Here is a 15,797-nt window from a genome sequence, read left to right as displayed (position 1 = left end):
GCCAAATGTCATGTAGCTCACCCATTCCTGAAGGTATCAGTCTGAAACTTTGCACACCTACAGTTGCCCTCTTGTGTTATCAATCAAAATTATCTCCAGCATCCTATCTGACTGTGTGGCTATTCTAGGATATGATACTACAACAATAAAAAACAGAAAACTTATGCTCTTTCTTTCTCTTTTCTTCCACCAGATCTACTGTGTTATATTCTCCTACATTCAATTAACATTTCCACAAACCTCAGAATGCTTCCATTCAAATGATACCAAGAATATGCATATCCTTGCCTCTGGGGCTGAGCTACAGGCAGTTAGATTAGGGTATGTCTTCAGGCGGAAATTGAGAACAAAGGGATGCAGCCATAACAGGCTAAAGTGGAAAAAATCTTTCTTAGAGTATTTTAATCTTTGGAGAACAGAAAAATATTTTTTTCTGAGAGAGAGAGATGTACCATCTGTCCTAGGCCCGTTCTCATCAGCCAGCGCCGTGGACAGAGCAGAGGGCAGGTTGTTTTCTGAAAGGACCCAGAGCAGCACTTCTAGTGCTCTGCCCTCTCTGTCCATGCCATTAAAAGTACAATGAGAGCAGATGACAGGACAGGACACAGGAGTGGCTGTGGACCAGGTCTCATAGAAATCAGTGGCGCCCAAATATCAAACACACCAGCCCCAAAAGAGTGAAATGGCATGTTCACAGACTGAGAATGTTTACGGTAAATTAGGTAGAAAGTCTATGCGAGAACAGAGGGGAGAAGGAATGAAAGGGAAAGTAGTTAAAGATGTAATTAAGTGTACTGAATCACCATGTCTCTCAGACCAGCCTCAATTGACTGAGTCCATCTATCCAGGAGTGTGGGTCGTGCTGCTGAGGACCTTTGCATGTCTGGATGCAACGTCGCTGAGTGTCTGCGTGACTGTGGTTGTGACTCGATGTCTGCGTGATGGAATGTCTCTCTGGAAATGAAAGCGTTCCACTGCTCGGTGTGTGCGCGTGTGTTTTTCCTCTCTGCGTATCACTGGAGGGACACACACACACACACACACACACACACACACACACACACACACACACACACACACACACACACACACACACACACACACACCTCTGAAAGGGTCCCTGGCATTGTAACATTTCATATTTAATTTAAATCTATGAGGGATTATAGCTCTGTCGTCAAAGGGAGAAAAAAAAGCTCATTGAATCCATTCGTTTTTAAAGGACCAACTCAGATGGATGGATAGTCGGTGGGCAGGGGTGGCGACTGGGAGCCAGGGTCACGCTAAGAGACCAGAGCCCAGGACAGCGTGGCAATGCACAAATCTGTCACAGATTAAGAGCCTGCTCTAATCTCCCATTTCTGTACCCAAATTGGGTTTCCCTCAATCTCAGCCCTGCCACCTAATGGGAGAAAAAGATAACTAAATCAGCAGGTGGCCACGGCCACATAATCATAACGTTAAAAGCTGTTTGAGAGAAAGAGATGCAGAGAGAGAGAGAGAAGAATTAGACAGGGAAATAGTAAATACAAGTGTGTATGTGTGGGAGACTTGAACAGCTTGATTGGGTTCAATCCAGGCTGCAAAAGTCATGTAATGTCCCCAGTGGAAAACATTGCTGCAGTGTGAGGTGCAGCCTGGTTTCTGTTTGTCTGGACAACCCCACCTCATCAAAGAGAACCCCATCACCAGCACTACCTCCATATTAGGTCCCATGTTGTAGCCAATTCTTTGACAAGGGATGTTTTTCCTGCCTTACTTCATCACAGAATTTTCCAGGGCATCATACATACATTTGTCCATGATGACTGCCGGTAGAGCCCAGTCTACTCTCCACTGTACTGGGCGTGTTCAACCCCTGAGAAAACCCTTCATCCCAACCACCAGAGAAGTTAGAGCACCAGACGCAGCCTGTAGGTCAGTCAACATCCCCTGGCTGCCACACTCATTGAGAGGACCTCTCCTCCTAAGTCTCCATGGTGTCCTGCAGTACTTCCTGTATGCCTGCTCTATCTGACACTCCCCTCCCTCACGGGGTGTGTTTCTGCCGGAGCCTGGTCCTCTCCTGCAGCAGGTGGGAGACGGCGGTGTGGATGGCGGGGGCCTGGGAGTCCGTGGGCTCCTTGTCCAGGTACAGGCTGAAGTGCTGGATGCTGCAGGTCAGCAGGCTGTCAGGGCTGTGGCCCTGCTTCCCTGAACGCAGGAGCCTCTCGCTGGCCAGGGCCAGATTTTTATCCCAGTTGGGAGGGTAGTCTGTATGGCTCTCCACGATCTCCTTATACAGCTGTCAATCACAAAGAACACAACTTGTACACAATAACTATAATCTATTGGTTTATGCTCATACTCCTATATGTTTACTATGGGAGGACTGACTCACAGTGTAGGAGAGCTCAAACAGGCGAGCTTTCCCCTCTCCCTGGATCCTCTCAGCCAGGTCAAACAGAAAGAAAGCCGTCTTCATCCTGAAACAAAGAGGATACATCACAGGCTCAGAGCTAAGTGCTGGATGGATGGATGAACCGTAGAGATCTATCTGCAGAGATGCACTCGCAGAATAGAGTGATTTATGTAGATGCTAGCTACACAACAGCATTTCATGTAGAATAGCTGGTGCTCTACCACACCAGACTGGGTTATGTAGATGTTTAAGCTAGCAGACAAGGGTGATCTGTCATAGAGGCTCTATCTGTAAACTATACATATACAGTGACCGTAACAGAGAAGGAGTCAGTGTCTTCAGTGTTAACTCTTTACTGTACCTGGCCTGCCACATCTCCTCATTAGCCACCCTCTCCCAGGACCCTGGGTGGAAACTGGAACCGGACACAAAAACAGCTCTTAATCTCAACACCTCTGGGGCTTTTCTTATGCATCATTCCTTCCACACTATCATATTCATTCTGTATCATTATTGGTTTTAATATATACTGAACAAAAATATAAACGCAACATGCAATAATTTCAAAGATTCATATAAGTAAAATCGGTTAATTCAAATAAATTATTTAGGCCCTAATCTATGGATTTCACATGACTGGGAATACAGATATGCACCTGTTGGTCACAGCTACCTTTAAAAAAAGGGTAGTTGCCTGGTAATGTTGTCCCACTCCTCTTCAATGGCTGTGCAAAGTTGATGGATATTGGCGGGAACTGGAACACGCTGTCGTACACGACAATCCAGAGCATCCCAAACATGCTCAATGGGTGACATGTCTGGTGAGTGCGCAGGCCACATTTTCAGCTTCCAGGAATTGTAAACAGATCCTTGCGACATGGGGCCGTGCATTAGCCTATCATGCTGAAACACTTGGTGATGGCGGCAGATGAATGGCACAACAAAGGGCCTCAGGATCTTGTCACGGTATCTCTGTGCATTCAAATTGCCATCGATAAAATGCAATTCTGTTCGTTGTCCGTAGCTTATGCCTGCCCATACCATAACCCCACCGCCACCATGGGGCACTCTGTTCACAACGTTGATATCAGCAAATCGCTTGCCCACACGACGCCATAAACGTGGTCTGCGGTTATGAGGCCGGTTGGACGTAATGACAAATTCTTTAAAACAACGTTGGAGGCGGCTTATGGTAGAGAAATTAACATTCAATTCTCTGGAAACAGCTCTGGTGGATATTCCTGCAGTCAGCATGCCAATTGCTCGCTCCCTCAAAAAACTTGAGACATCTGTGGCATTGTGTGACAAAACTGCACATTTTAGAGCGGCCTTGTATTGTCCACAGCACAAGGTGCACCTGTGTGATGATCATGCTATTTAATCAGCTTCTTGATATGTCACACCTGTCAGGTGGAAGAATTATCTTGGCAAAGGATAAATGCTCACTCACAGGGATGTAAACAGATTTGTGCACAAAATTTGAGAGAAATAAGCTTTTGGTGCATATGCAAAATTTCTGGGATCTTCTATTTCAGCTCATAAAACATGGGACCAACACTTTAAGTGTTGCATTTACATTTATGTTCAGTGTATATTGTTCAACCAAGTATGCAGGTTTAGGTTTTCACAAACCTAATGTGAATATAGACAGTACTGTCAAAACATCAGACGGCAGAGCAACACCACCAACACATTAGACATGGAATAACCCACATATCCTTTTCCATTTGGTTGTGTATAAACACTTGACCTCTTCTTCTTCAAAATAATATTTTAACAGGGTTCTGAGCTAATATTTGGCTTGTAGGCATCGACGGACACGCTTGTGAGGGCGAGGGAAATAACGTCACAGTATTCAGCCATGATTATCGCAGTGAATGAGGGGCTGCTGGCAACGGCAACAGAATATGGAGCTTTGACTAATTCCACTTTTGACACACTTATTGACAAAACGCAATAAGAAACTCATTATGTTTCATCTTCAGTCTCATTTCAAATAGCTGAAGGCCTAATGTCTTGCTTTGGTATAATGCAGAAAGAGCTTCTGGATCAGAGCACGGAAAACAGAGGAAACCTTGCTGTAGGAATGTTGGTTCTCTGCCAGTATTATGAAAGACCACATAGAGAAGGAATAGTCAACACCAAAGAGTATCTATGGACATAAGATTCCTCAATGGATTCCTAACTAGCATGTTTGTCATGGTAGAAACAAACATACAGTAAGTGTACAGAAATGATATGGCATAGGCCTCCAGCAGGGGTATCAAACTAATTCCATGGAGGGCCTAGCGTCTTTCAATTAAGACCTAGACAACCAGGTGAGAGGAGTTCCTTATTAATCAGTGACCTTAATTCATCAATCAAGTCCAAGGGATGAAAACTCACAGACTCAGCCCTCTGTGGAATGAGTTTGATATCTGGCTTACAGTATGACCACTTCCAAGGTGACTAGCAGAATCCCATAGACTCCCCATGGAGTGTAGGCCTCTCCCCCCCACCCCTCCAGTGGGCCCTCTGGGTTTTGTGTGTAATGTACTGTGTACCTGTTGTGTGGCTCGGTCCAGTTATAGATGTAGCGGGTGCGACGGGCCCACTCCTCTGGGTGGAAGTGCTCCTGGGCAGGCACCAGGTGGTCACACACGCCTAGGGGCCAGCGAGAGAAGCTCCTCTCCCAGCTGGGGTCCCCGTCAGGCAGCCCGATGCAGGCCAGCACGGCCCACCTGCAGACACACACAATCAGGCAGGCACCGTGCTTCTGAAGTGGGCAAGGCTGGAAAACCCTGAAGGGACCTAACCCTAGCTATCCATCTCCCCTCGAACACTTCTCACTCTCCCCTCAAACACTTCTCACTCTCCCCTCAAACACTTCTCACTCTCCCCTCAAACACTTCTCACTCTCCCCTCAAACACTTCTCACTCTCCCCTCAAACACTTCTCACTCTCCCCTCAAACACTTCTCACTCTCCCCTCAAACACTTCTCACTCTCCCCTCAAACACTTCTCACTCTCCCCTCAAACACTTCTCACTCTCCCCTCAAACACTTCTCACTCTCCCCTCAAACACTTCTCACTCTCCCCTCAAACACTTCTCACTCTCCCCTCAAACACTTCTCACTCTCCCCTCAAACACTTCTCACTCTCCCCTCAAACACTTCTCACTCTCCCCTCAAACACTACTCACTCTCCCCTCAAACACTACTCACTCTCCCCTCAAACACTACCCACTCTCCCCTCAAACACTACCCACTCTCCCCACAAACACTACCCACTCTCCCCACAAACACTACCCACTCTCCCCACAAACACTACCCACTCTCCCCACAAACACTACCCACTCTCCCCACAAACACTACTCACTCTCCCCACAAACACTACCCACTCTCCCCTCAAACACTACCCACTCTCCCCACAAACACTACCCACTCTCCCCACAAACACTACCCACTCTCCCCACAAACACTACCCACTCTCCCCACAAACACTACCCACTCTCCCCACAAACACTACCCACTCTCCCCACAAACACTACCCACTCTCCCCACAAACACTACCCACTCTCCCCACAAACACTACCCACTCTCCCCACAAACACTACCCACTCTCCCCACAAACACTACCCACTCTCCCCACAAACACTACCCACTCTCCCCACAAACACTACCCACTCTCCCCACAAACACTACCCACTCTCCCCACAAACCCAGGTGGCTGCTAATAGAACTGAATAGGCATACATGGGAAGCACATACAGTACCAGTCAAACGTTTGGACACACCTACTCATTCAAGGGTTTTTCTTGATTTTTATTGTGCTCTTCAGTAAGGCCATTCTATTGCCAATGTTTGTCTATGGAGTTTGCATGTCTGTGTGCTTGATTCTATACACTTGTCAGCAACGGGTGTGGCTGAAATAGCCAAATCTACTAATTCTTCAAAGTAGCCACCCTTTGCCTCGATGACAGCTTTGCACACTCTTGGCATTCTCTTAGCCAGCTTCTTGAGGTGGTCACATGGAATGCATTTCAATGAACAGGTGTGCCTTGTTAAAAGTTAATTTGTGGAAATTCTTTCCTTCTTAATGCGTTTGAGGCAATCATTTGTGTTGTGACAAGGTAGGGGTGGTATACAGAAGAGAGCCCCTATTTGGTAAAAGACCAAGTCCATATTATGGCAAGAACAGCTCAAATAAGCAAAGAGAAATGACAGTCCACCATTACTTTAAGACATGAAGGTTAGTCAATCTGGAACATTTCAAGAACTTTGAATGTTTACTCAAGTGCAGTCGCAAAAACCATCAAGCGCTATGATGAAACTGGCTCTCATGAGGACCGCCACAGGAAAGGAAGACCCAGAGTTACCTCTGCTGCAGAGGATAAGTTCATTAGAGTTACCCGCCTCAGAAATTGCAGCCCAAATAAATGTTTCACAGAGTTAAAGTAACAGACACATCAACATTACCTGTTCAGAGGAGACTGTGTGAATCAGACCTTCATGGTTGTATTGCTGCAAGAAACCACTACTAAATGACACCAATAAGAAGAGACTTGCTTGGGCCAAGAAACACAAGCAATGGATATTAGACCAGTGGAAATCTGTCCTTTGGTCTGATGAGTCCAAATATGAGACTTTAGGTTCTTTGTGAGACACAGAGTAGGTGAACGGATGATCTCCGCATTTGCCTTTACCTCCCTTCTCACCTCATTTGCTCACATTGTATATAGACTTGTTTATACTGCATTATTGACTGTATGTTTGTTTTTACTCCATGTGTAACTCTGTGTCGTTTTATCTGTCGAACTGCTTTGCTTTATCTTGGCCAGGTCGCAATTGTAAATGAGAACTTGTTCTCAACTTGCCTACCTGGTTAAATAAAGGTAAAATAAAAAATAAAATAAAAAATGTGTGTTTCCCACCGTGAAGCATGGAGGAGGTGGTGTGATGGTGCTTTGCTGGTGACACTGTTGGTGATTCACTTAGAATTCAAGGCACACTTAACCAGCATGGCTACCACAGCATTCTGCACCGATACGCCATCCTATCTGGTTTGTGCTTAGCGGGACTATCATTTGTTTTTCAACAAGACAATGATCCAACACACCTCCAGGCTGTGTAAGGGCTATTTGACCAAGAAGGAGAGTGATGGAGTGCTGCATCAGATGACCTGGCCTCCACGATTACCTGACCTCAACCCAATTGAGATGTTTCGGGATGAGTTGGACCGCAGAGTGAAGGAAAAGACGCTAACAAGTGCTCAGCATATGTGGCAACTCCTTCAAGACTGTTGGAAAAGTCTTGAGGTGAATCTGGTTGAGAGAATGCCAAGCTGGTTGAGAGAGTGTGCAAAGCTGTCATCAAGGCAAAGGGTGGCTACTTTGAAAATATATTTAGATTCGTTTAACACTTTTTTGGTTAGTACATGATTCCATATGTGTTATTTCATAGTTTTGATGTCTTCACTATTATTATACAAAGGAGAAAATAGTAAAAATAAAGAAAAACCCTTGAATGAGTAGGGTGTTCAAACTCTTGACTGGTTACTGTATGCCTCCAGTCTTACCCAACAAATACACAGATGAGCATGTGCACACACACCATTCAGCTCTCTCCCATTCCTACTGCTCTGCTCCACTCTCCTCTCCCGTGCTGTGCCCTACAGGGTTGATCCCACTGGTCAGTGTTGCCCCCCTTAGAGACGTTCATGTTGGCCAAGCAAACACTGCCCCCTGGTGGGCTTGGCATTTTAAGGACTCTTAAAATGACTGTCCAACCCATTTGATCTATGTTTCCCCAGACTACTATAGTCAGATGGATACAGTAGTCACACAGTAAATCATATCTACTCATTATGTATTCAGTATTTCTCTGCAGTCTTTCCCACATATGGCTGAAGCATTGTTACTCTTGAGGCAGCAGTTATAAGTCTTATTTCCTCAATGCACTGATCATTGTATCAACCACTCAGTGCTCCCATTCAACCTCACCAGTTCTCTCAACTCACTCACTCACTCACTCTCTCACTCACCGTGTGTTGTGAGAGAGGAACTGCTCCAGACTGAAGGTGTCCTTCTCCTCAGTGTGGACCGGGTCCCACCAGAGCCCAGGGAAATGAACCCCAGGGTGATGCTGGCCCAGCTTGGCCACGTACCAGCTGTACGTCATCATCTGGAGGGGGAGAGAGTAGTAATGAATAGGAGCCTTACTGAGATCATCATCATCGCAACTCTATTGTCTAACTTGTATGGCCTGTCTTCAGTATCAGGTTCAGATTCATTTCCAATTCTATTATAATATAGCTCTAATTATAATATATACAAAAGCTAGGCATGGTGTCCTGGGCCTAAATAAACCCAATATAAGGCTCAGTACTAACCTCCTGGTCAACGAGGTGTACGTCAGGCCGGACCCCCTGGCAGTAGTGGAGGTAGCGCAGGGAGTTCCCTGGGAGGTCTCCCCGGGTCAGGATGATAGAGTCTGGAGGAACAGAGGCCAGAAGCTCCCTGCCGAACCGCTCCACAACACTGTTAATGCTCTGATCACACTCTCTGGGAGGGATGCAACACAAACCTTTACAAGTCAACGGGAGCTAACATATTTTCTCTAACCACACTGACACTTAACAAGTGTACGTTTGTGTACACAGCAGCGAGGTTGTGTTTGTAGGTCTTCACTTCTGAGGATTGTGTGTGTGCATTCATGTACTGTATGCATGCTTTCAAGTTGCTCTGTGGTAAGTTGTCACAGCCCCAGCTCTGCCTATCTAATCGTGGGTAGACAGGTGCAATGGGTCTGACAGTGTAGGCCAGGCTCTCCTCCTGATCAAAGCAGCTGTGTGATAGCGGCCTCAGCCTGCCAGGCAGAGCGCAGCGCCATGCTGGTGTAATCTGCTGCCTCTCATGGCTAACATCTCACACTCAGCATTCACAGTGAAATCTATGTGCTAACCGTGCCTCTCTTTAGCCCCCACCATGGGGTGAGGAGAGACGGGAGAATAAAATACCTGCCATGTGGAGTGCAGGCTCCAGTTTGAAGTACAGAGAGAACTACTGGGTTAGCTCAGGTGAGACTAGTGTGGAGGGAGTTTTGGGAGTAAAAGACTCAACACGTTGTGTGCGACCCCCTACCTATTAGACAACATGTATTTTCTAGTTTGTGCGGCAAACCTTGAAAACAGTTGGCGGTGAAGATACTACAGTGTTATAGCCCCACACACAGGATGTGCCATCAAGCCTAAGTCAGTTGACAGGTTATGATTACCGATGGTTGGAGTGCACCATGTGTGCCAGGACACCTACGGTGAAGAGCCAGCCTCCGGCCCTCCACAGACCCCCATGGCCTAGCCTCCTCTCCAGGCCTGTGTGTGTCCAACTCAGGCCCAGCCCAGCCAGCACACACACCACAGCATCGCTCTGAAGCCAGAACCGCTCCACCTGCAGAGACCAAACACACAACACAGCCTTTTACCTGGGTCAGAGGAGACTGTGGCATCCCAACTCAGGCGCATCCAGTAGCGTCCCTGCCCGTTTTCCCTGCCTGCCCTAACTAAGCCCCATGGCCCATCACTCACCACTCCCAGCAGTAGGGGTCTGCTGATGTCCAGGTTGGCTCTCCAGGCAAAGAACAGGGAGTAGAGTAGCAGCATGGCCGTCAGTAGCCAGGGAACAACAAGGCGTCTCCTGGAGAGGAAGGACAGGCATCGCCATGAGAGAACTGGCCTTACACAGACATATACACAAAAATACCATATATATTACTTTCTCAATATCACATTTATTTTCACCCTCCCAACAAATACATGAAAATAGATCCAGTGCAATTCACTCCCAAATTCATCAAGGTACAGGAGAGATAACATCACACCGCCTGTAGACAGACTCACTATTACAGCTAACATGTTCTGTAGCCCACAGCATGATTGCTTTCCTAATACTGGGTCTGGATGACAGTGTGTGAGTCACTGTGTGACGGGCCAACCACTCTGCCTCACATCACCATTACAGCACAGAGGATGGTTGTAAATGGTTTTATAAACGAACGAAAAAGCACTATCCCCTAGTGGTAATCAAAACACAATTATGTGAATGGAAATGAGAATTGGAAAAAATAGCATATTTATTATGCTGTATTTCAGGAAACTTGACTTTCCATGGAATATCAATGGAATGACCCACGTATGTTTGCGTGTGTGTGCAGGCGTTCACGTACATACATGCTTGTGTGTCTGTGTGTAAAGCCAAGTGTATCAAAGTGCCCCCCAAGAGAGGTGGAAGAGGGTGGGTAGGGGGTGGAAGAGGGTGGGTAGGGGGTGGGTAGGTGTGAGGCAGGGGGTGGGTAGGGTGAGGCAGAGGGTGGGTAGTGGGTGGAAGAGGGTGGGTAGGGGGTGGGTAGGTGTGAGGCAGGGGGTGGGTAGGAGGTGGTAGGGGGTGGAAGAGGGTGGGTAGTGGGTGGAAGAGGGTGGGTAGGTGTGAGGCAGGGGGTGGGTAGGGTGAGGCAGAAGGTGGGTAGGGTGAGGCAGGGAATGGATGGGGTGAGGCAGAGGGTGGGTAGGGTGAGGCAGGGAATGGATAGGGTGAGGCAGGGAATGGATAGGGGTAGGTAGGTGGTGGGAAGGGATTCAAATTCACATCCCAAATGCTAATAATTGCCCTGAAGCAAGGTTCGTCTGCCAGGTGTTTCCTTACCTGTCCCAGGAGATGAGGAACATGCCCAGTCCAGCCAGGAACAGCACAGGGAGGGACAGGTCAGCCATACAGTGGTCCAGCTGAGCCCTGACACACACACACACACACACACACACACACACACAAAACCTCTGATGACCGCATCCCTCTAACCTCCATCACTGAAGGACACCAATTACTGAATGTCCTCTCATTTCCTCCTCATCAGATTGGAATACACCAGTAACGGTTCCCCCCCCCCCCCCCCCCAATCAAACAGACTAACGCTGTTGACTGTATGCACCCCCAGTCCCCACCCTTCCATTCCCATTCGAGCGACAGACACCAATGAATGTGTCCTCCACTCAACCCATGTCAGAGTGCCTGTCAGTCACAGAGACACTTTCCCAGAGCATCTTCTTTAATACCCATCTCTATTTGATGGCTTATTGAGTCTCTATCAGGGTAGAGAGAGAGAGTGTGTGTGTGTGTGTGTGTGTGTGTGTATATGTGTGTGAGACTGTGTCAGCTTGTCTAGCGGAGTTTACATCCCCGATGTGACATGCTTGTCATGCTTGCCTCTCTCCCTTGTCTTGAAGGTGTGCTTGTCCATCAACCAGCAGGGGTGATGGAAGGGGGCGGGGGCCAGACGGGGGGGCTGGTGGTGGGGGGTCTTAAGACGCATACTCCCCACCCGTCGTCAGCCATAGACAATTACAGAAGTTGGATGACGGAGGGGGGAGATGGAGGGGGTTGTTGGAGGAAAACAAATCTCTCCGCTATATTGCAGTGTCTGTCATCACAGCTTGTCACGCTTAAACACCAGAGCAGAGTGATCATTTCAAACTGCTGGAGAAACAGAACACAGGGATTTGGCCCTCTAAGCAGGTTCAGTTCTGCTTTGATGGGAGAGAGGGAAGAACAAAAGAGAGAGAGAGGAGAGAGACGGGCTCCAGTGCTGGCGATGGATGGGCTGCCTCCTTCAGAACAGAACTGATGGGTTTTTGTGTGATGTTTAAACCTGTCTGTCTCGAGCCAAAACCATGAGAAAACCCACTCTGTCACTTCTACAGATCACATTATCCAATGAATGACCTTCAAATGCACAACATTTAAAAGCAAGACACCAGAACAATTCATGCTATAGCAATGACTTCATCTGTAAAATGTGAATGAATATTCTAATAAAGATGGGCATACTCACTTTAGCATCATGGTGAGGTTCCCGGTACCTTCTGTCTTGGCCTAGGGTCACATATTAAAGAAACAACCACATCAATCACCACTACACGTCCCACACTAGAGTTTGTGGTCAAGCTCAAAGATAATGTATGTTGGTACAGGTAAATGTATAGAAGTATGTACCAGGCTGAAGGTGCCATATTCAGTCCTCAGTAGGTGAGTAAAGAGGCCTGAGAGGGAAGTCTGGTCTCCCCAGCTCCAGCGAGCTGTGTTCAGGTAGGAGGAGATAGGCAGGTAGACGTAGGGCAGTAGACCCCCCAGGAAACACAGTCCCAGAGACATCACCCCACAGGCAGACAGCTCCTGACACAATCACACAATAAAGATCTATTCAGCATCCTTACAGATGGGCCAGTTCTTCTACCTGGTTGTGTTATGTCTCTATGGCCACTCAGATGGAGAAGAGCCTGTCGTTAAACTTACTCTGTGAGAGTAGAGTTGGAGCAGGACCCAGGGAATGATGACCACCACGTACAACACCAGAGTGTGCTGGTTACACAGACCCAGGCCACAGCACAGCGCCCCCCAATGGGAAACCTGACAACAACAAGAGGAGACTTAATTCCTCATATTATATATAGCATTTCTGTCATTGAAAGAAATATACAAATCAAATGACGAAACATGAAATCTGTAAATTCACACCATATTTCTATAGGTTGTACAGTATAGTTTCCTGAGGCAGACAGTTGTGATATCACCAGTTGTGATATCACCACGGAACAGTCTATCTGGTCTGGGAGATGTGGCTGATATGCATGTTCTGTCCCGTGTGAGGGTGGAAGCTGTGGAGGGAGTGTGTGCCGAGGGCTGGGTTACCTTCCTCCTCTGGGGGGCACTGTCAGCACAGTGGAAGCTGGTAGTCAGGGAGAAGAGGAGCCCAACAAAGAGGTTGTTGAGGGAGAAGACCTCAGCCACCACCGACCACTGCCAGCTGAGCCTGGACACAGCAAACACCCCCCCAGCCAGCACCGCACCCGGCCCTGGGCCTGCCAGTCTAGAGTAGAAGGAGAGGGTGAGGCACGGGGGTTAACACACAAATTTAACTGCTCAAGAAATCATAGAATTTCTTTCTGTTTTTAATTGTAGAGTAACTGTCCAATCATAGGTATGAGTAGCTCCGGGCAATGTGGGCATGAGTAATTATCCCAAAGCTAGATCTGAAAATCATATTTAGGATTGACGTATATGATTGCTCAAAAAATCATTGGCACATTTTTGTTAATTATGGAGTACCAGTCATTTCAATAAATCTTAGATTTGCATAGCTATAGGTACTATCTAAAATCTAGGCCATTCCCATACCTATCCTTCAACCTTCCTCTCCAGCAGCACCAGAGCAACCTGACATAAATAACCATTATGGGAGATATGGTCCTTTACTTCAATAATGTGTGCACAAAAAGTTTCCCCCTGCTTCCTCTCCTGCATCCATCTCTTTAGTGGTAACTGAAGCAAAGTTGGGATATATCCGTCATATACTAAGACCCACCACTTACTAGAAAGAGAGACAGTGGGAGAGGAAGAGGGACAACAAATGATGAGGAGGAGAAGAAGGGGAAGAAAAGAAAAAGAGTAAAGAGATGTGTGTGGGGGGGGGGGGGGGGGGGGGGGGGGGGAGAGTACGAGGAAAAAGTTGAGGGGGAGAAAGAGGAAGAAAAACAGCAGCCTAGTCCCCGGCACGCTGGCTCTGAAATATGAGCGGGCTCCACAATTAAGGAAGTCAGGCAGTATGGCCCTTTCCGCCATTGTGTGGAGTGGCTTAGAGTCCTCATCAGCCTATCAGCTAACTGACAGGCAGAGAGCTGCTCTATTCAGCACGGCAGATACAAGCTGCAGGCCAAACGGCTGCCAGGTCCCTTATGACCCCACAATCCCTTGCCGGTGACAGCTTCAAGCTCCATAGCAAATTAGGCGCTCTCACATTACAATCGCAGAAGACAGATTCCATTAACGGTATCTGAAATTGAGTAGAGAGCAGGCCCGTTATCAGACCTGACTCATAAGCACCGCCATTAATCACAAGGCATGATACCATTTATACATTTCCAGCTCGCTGCCTGCCGCTGTGATAGTCAGCCACAAAAGGCCTGATGAGACTTAGGCTAGGGGAACAATGGAGCTTTCTGAGGAAAGCGCGGTAAATCAAGAAAAAAGAGACGGAGAGGAGAGTAAAAAATACCTCTCCTATCCTCCAGTCTTTTCGCTCTGTGTTCTATGTGATGCAGGGCTGTAGTGGGGGGTGTTGAAGGGGTGTCTGGGTGTGGGTTCAGTCTTAGTAAGAGATAGCAGCGTCTTTCTCACTGCACCGATCCAGGAATTAGTTGTAACTTGAAGGGTAGGAGGAAGGGGTGGGGGCAGATGGGGACATTTGTTGAGGGGCAGGGACTCCCCGCACCCTCAATTCTACCCCCCTGCGTGGCAATTAACCCCAGCCCACACGCTTAGCAGGGGGGCTGGTTTTGAGGTAGAGCAAGGTGCTGCGCAGTAGTGGGGGTCCCTGGAAGTAATGGGGATATTACACCAGGCTTGCTTTGGCTTCTACAGACCTGCCTGACAAGCACACTCCCGCATACACACAATCACACTCCTGTCCCCTGGCCCTTTATTCCTTCTGAGAGACTGACACATCTCTCTCCTAGGGCCTGTCAGTGTGTAACAACCCAGTGATGTGTGTACTCTCAGGTTTAAATGACCTGTCTGTCTGCAGAGGACCGCCTGGGTTCCCGGTCAGTCTTTTAGCCTCTCCTTGGCTCATTCTCTGGGCTAAGTCTGGGGCTGGCTGCTCCCGTGGTAGAGAGATGAAGAGGAAGGGACTCTGACTCAATTGTGGCCATGTTTCCTGTTATCAAAGCTCAGTGTTTTGCAGGATGCTGCTGTGTTGTAATGTTGTGGCTCACTGACAATAGCTGTCTGGTTGAGACATGGCATGAGAATAATATGTTGTCAAGCGAGTGTATTTTACCCTGAACTGATCTAGTGTGCCAGAATGTCTCAGTCTCATCACTGGGGTAATTTACAGGATGACAAAGGAATTCTAAACAGAAATGCTGTACAGAAATGCTATGTATTTCATGATGATATTGGGAGATCATTGCCCTGCTAAAGAAACATCCAAACCATTTAAGAGGAAAGAATCCTGGAAATTTGAACAATAATCATCAAGCTCTTACTGAAGTAAAATACATCGACCAAAATCGCACAACAATTCACTCTCTAAATGAGAAATATCCTAAATAGAGTATAAACCGTAGGTCAGTAAGCAGAAGAAGAAAAAATACATTCAAGATAAACACAAACACTCCATGTCCTCAAACCAACACAGATATAGTTCCCAGTGTCGTCTACGGGGACAGACAGTAGGACACACATAGCTTGCCACTGTCACTTTGAAGAGTCAAAGCAAAACCTGCCTCATTTACCACCTCAGTTCCTAAACATGGGCCAGAGGCTTGCCAGCACTGCACTGAAACCCAGCACCAAACGCCTGCCTGCCTT

General features: G+C 47.4%; 1 protein-coding gene across 1 annotated transcript in view; it reads right to left on the bottom strand.

The window, feature by feature from the left end:
- Positions 1-385: 385 nt before the first annotated feature.
- tmem260 (transmembrane protein 260) overlaps positions 386-15,797 on the bottom strand; it is a 38,199-nt gene continuing 22,787 nt past the window's right edge. Inside the window, exons 7-19 of the mRNA XM_020488002.2 lie at positions 13,119-13,296; positions 12,723-12,836; positions 12,423-12,602; positions 12,262-12,302; positions 11,079-11,165; positions 9,965-10,073; positions 9,655-9,827; positions 8,771-8,942; positions 8,423-8,562; positions 4,945-5,121; positions 2,763-2,816; positions 2,381-2,465; positions 386-2,284 (exon numbers count right to left, since the gene is read on the bottom strand). Coding sequence (XP_020343591.2) covers positions 2,030-2,284; positions 2,381-2,465; positions 2,763-2,816; positions 4,945-5,121; positions 8,423-8,562; positions 8,771-8,942; positions 9,655-9,827; positions 9,965-10,073; positions 11,079-11,165; positions 12,262-12,302; positions 12,423-12,602; positions 12,723-12,836; positions 13,119-13,296 — 1,765 coding nt within the window. The 3' untranslated portion in view covers positions 386-2,029. The remainder of the gene's footprint in view (positions 2,285-2,380; positions 2,466-2,762; positions 2,817-4,944; positions 5,122-8,422; positions 8,563-8,770; positions 8,943-9,654; positions 9,828-9,964; positions 10,074-11,078; positions 11,166-12,261; positions 12,303-12,422; positions 12,603-12,722; positions 12,837-13,118; positions 13,297-15,797) is intronic.

This window comes from Oncorhynchus kisutch, linkage group LG7, assembly GCF_002021735.2.
Source record: "Oncorhynchus kisutch isolate 150728-3 linkage group LG7, Okis_V2, whole genome shotgun sequence".
Taxonomy (NCBI): Eukaryota; Metazoa; Chordata; class Actinopteri; order Salmoniformes; family Salmonidae; genus Oncorhynchus; species Oncorhynchus kisutch.
This window is presented reverse-complemented; position numbering and strand designations above follow the sequence as displayed.